Raw genomic sequence first — 4,066 nt, forward strand, 5'->3', positions numbered from 1 at the left:
AGTGACAGCAAATCAGACAGTAGTGATAGCAGTGACAGCAGTGATAGCAGTGACAGCAAATCAGACAGCAGTGACAGCAGTGACAGCAGTGACAGTAGTGATAGCAGTGACAGCAGTGAAAGCAATGACAGCAGTGACAGCGACGAAAACAGCAACAGTGCATCTGACAGCAGTGATGAAAGTGACAGCAACAGCAATGGCAACAACGGTAATGGCAACAATGGAAGTGATAGTGACAGTGATAGTGACAGTAACGGCAGTGACAGTCATCACTCGACCAGCGATGATTAGAACAAAAGAAAACCCCACCAGATTCCTTTTGTAAAAAGTTTGCTGAGTGATAGGATATCAATAATTCCAAAAAAATAAGGAAAGGGGAGAAATAAACAGAGGACATGTAAACATCCACAGAAAACAAGGGGAATTAAATCAAAATGGCAGATTTGGAACCAAGTCCCAACTCCCTCAGAGAGAAAATCTGAATGCATGACCTGTGGTGCATACCTGTTAAAACATATTCTGAAAAGAGTTTGCTTAGCAAAGTGTAAATCTAAACATAAAAGAACAATTAAAATATTATTTAATACTTCACACAGAAACCTCAATTAATCACGCACTACATGATAACTTCAACAGAAATGCCAAGCGCTTTGGAGAATGTAGCAAGTAAACTCTTCTTATAAACAACCTGTAGCTTTGCTTTAATCTTTCAGTAATTCTATATTCTGAATAGATGGTCCGCTTACTGCTGAGTAAAAGATGCTGTTACTATGATACCCAGCTTGGCTCCTAATTCATTTGCTTATTCTATGGAAGAAATGTACTTGTAATATGAAAAAAAAAAGCAGCAACGATTTAACCTATATGGACCATGGAATTAATCTTTGTAATTATTGAGTAGCGTAGTTCCAAATTAGGGACATTCTAAAGTGTTAGAGAGGAATTCAGAGGCTGGGTTAAACAACAAAATCTGAAATCTAGTATTACATTCCAGCAAACCACTGGACATTCAGCACAAAGTCTCTAAAACTATTGACAAACAGATGCAGTGCTTACAATAGTGTCTTGCCTTTAGTAACCACTGTCCGAATACTAATAAATAAAAGAATACATGAATGAAGGACTCTTGGAAAGTTTCACCTTTTGAACTCCACGTTCAGAACTCCGTTAAAGTGAAATCAGTTACTTGTCTTCCTCTTCAGTCTCACCAAGTTAAACTTGGTTCACATTTCCATTTAAACTTCCACAAGCCAAAAATTCCAAATCAGAACCTCAGACTCCCTTCTTGCTATTAATCTTTTAAATAAAGCCAACAGTTGCTGGTGGGTAATGCTTGGGAACTTCTTTTTTTATATGAGAATCGTATATGCAGCTAAAAGCTGAGCATGGACCTTTCAGCTTTTGCATGAATGAGGGTAAATCTTAGTTTTGAGATGAAGCCCAAACATTGGAACACGAGGATCTTAAAGATATCTGAGACTAGAGAATGATATTTCGTAGGGTGGAGATATAATTTCTCACCCAAACTAGGATACTTTTGAGAGTTAAAGGGAGGCTATCAATAATTTCTCGGGAACAGGAGGTGTAAATTGGGATTGTCCGGGGACACTTGGAGATACAATGACCATAGCCATAAAACTTCAGGGTATTTTCTCAAGGTTTAGTAGTGAGGATTGGTCATTTCTCTCTTTTTTCCACTTAGGTAATTATTTTAGATCTGTTCTAATTCAAGGGTAAATAGTGAAGTTTTGGGTGCAACTTCTTTTATGTTAATTTTCAACCAGTCATTAGTTGACAATTTGTGTTCTAATATTAGGCATATTTTACACAAAGAGTTTCAGTAGTTGTTTTTTTCTGCTTCCTTTCTCCTTTATGCAGAGTTTCTTAGTTAAGTTTCGATATTGCAAGGAATATTGATGAAAGCTTTAAAAATACTGCTATTCAAAAACTGCTTGGTAACTCAAAATACTGTAAAATTTCAGGTTTCAATATATCACAATCATGTAAATGGTCTCAAACTGCTTTGGTGAAAATGTGCTGTAGGTTTTTAACTCCTTTAGGCTTCAGGGTTTTTTAATTTATGAAGTGCAGCTTCTAGTGCCTGTCGCACTTTCAAAAGGTTGTTACGGGCACTAAGTCAGGCAATGTATGTGAAACTCTTTATAAATTGTACAGGATATGTAAATGAAAGAGATAATGAATTTTGGTGCTATAATAAACATCTATTTATATGATTGTTCACAAGGAAAACTCTCTTCATCTTAATGAGTCTCTCCACATTTTTAAAAATTTGCTATTTTATTTGAAAAAGTAATACATGTATATACACAAAAAAATAAAGCACTATAAAAAGATATGCAAAAATATTAAATCTCCATCATCCCAGACTCCCAGTCCTCCATTTCTGTCCCCTAGAGGCAATTCCCATTACTAATAGCCTGTGGAACTTTCCAGAAATATTCTATGCACATATAAGCACATGCATCCTCCTTTTAAAAATACATGGAAGTCTACTATACACAGTGTGCTTATTTTACTCTGGTTAACCTAAGAATATACCTTGAATATTGGTTCATAGCACACAGACTGACACTCTGTGTTGTAGTTCATTTTATGAACCGCCATAAGTATTTAATCAGTCCCTATTTCTTCATCACTTCCTCAGCCATTTCTAGTTCCACTCTGAACGTGTCACCTGAGTCAATAGCCCAAGCTGGATAAATTTTCAGCCAATTCTTATAAAGATTTCATCTTAAGTGTTTCTGGAGGGGTTGGAGGAGATGTTCAGAATCTAGGGCTGATGTCAGAAACAATGAATGAAGACTATGATTGTGAATTTCTTATATAATAACATCAGCTTTAGCCTCTGGATCCTTGAGGCAAAAATGGGGACACTTCAAAGGAATGTCCCAAGAGTAGATCCTTTGAACATAAGAAGTCTGGTATTAGAAAACCAAATTGGTTTGGGGTTATTTTCTAGAATAAAGATCAATAAGCTACCTGCTAACATTGCCCATGAGAGCCATGTTTTTTTAAACTGCAAGTTGCCATTCGTTTAGTAGGTCATGATATCAATTTAGTGACCAACATTTGGTAAAACAAAGAATAAAAAAGAAAAGTCTTAATGCATTGTATGTAGTGTTTTGTGAAACTTGATAATATTTATCTCTACAGAAATACATACACAAATATGTCTAAGTATGCATATACTAGGACACGATGTAAAATGTCATTCTGACTATTGGTTGCAGCAAAAAAGATTTGAAAGCCACTGGTCTGGAAAGGCATTATAAAGTAATAATATATAGTAATAATTTTATATTTACTTTTCACATTCAATTTTCTCCTTCTGTCTAAGTTTCTTTTCCAGTTTTGAAGCAGTGGTTTTAAAAAAAAAAGAAACAAATAGTGGTGTATGTGTGGGAGTTGAGGAAGAGTGCTGGTGGGGATGGGTTTCTGGATTTATTTGTGCTACAGTAAAAGAGCCAAGGTAATATTGTTGTCTTTTGAACAAGAGGCTATCATGGTGGTGCTGGTGGGTTTGTTGGGAATTCAAAATTTCTTTTGGGTTGCCTAGGCAACTCGACATATGACTAAAGACACACAATCTTAAAACTGGCTCTCAGAGGTCACCTTATCCTTCCCACCCTGACACAGGAATCCCTCCTGCACCTGCTCATACCACAAATCAGGAAAGGTAGTAAGGCTTTTTATTTGTTGTTGTTGTTGTTATAAAATATATTTCTTAAAATAGATGATAAAAAGATAACCTTTGGAGAGTCATACTTCACCATATAAATATATTTTAAGTTATTAACTGGGATGGAATTTCCCAGAACTCAAACTTTATGGTTTGTAATGGAAGTTTTGAAAAACTTCAGACCAAAATAACCAGGAACTATTTTCCTCTCCACAAAAGGAGCAGGAACAGAATAGAATAGTTCAGTCATAGATGAAAATATCGTTGTGTTCTCACAGTGATCCATTCACTGCTGCTTGCAAGCAAACCCTCTAGAAAGCGAAACAAGTCAGCAACATACCGTTCCCAAGAACTCGCCTCTGAACA

At 35.9% G+C, this 4,066-nt stretch overlaps 1 protein-coding gene across 1 annotated transcript in view; it reads left to right on the plus strand.

Moving 5' to 3' along the window:
• DSPP (dentin sialophosphoprotein) overlaps positions 1–291 on the plus strand; it is a 5,657-nt gene extending 5,366 nt beyond the window's left edge. The window contains exon 5 of the mRNA XM_019668074.1: positions 3–291. Within this exon, the coding sequence (XP_019523619.1) occupies positions 3–291 (289 nt within the window). The remainder of the gene's footprint in view (positions 1–2) is intronic.
• The last annotated feature ends 3,775 nt before the right edge of the window (positions 292–4,066 follow it).

The sequence above is a fragment of the Hipposideros armiger genome, unplaced genomic scaffold (assembly GCF_001890085.2).
Source record: "Hipposideros armiger isolate ML-2016 unplaced genomic scaffold, ASM189008v1 scaffold_515, whole genome shotgun sequence".
NCBI lineage: Eukaryota > Metazoa > Chordata > Mammalia > Chiroptera > Hipposideridae > Hipposideros > Hipposideros armiger.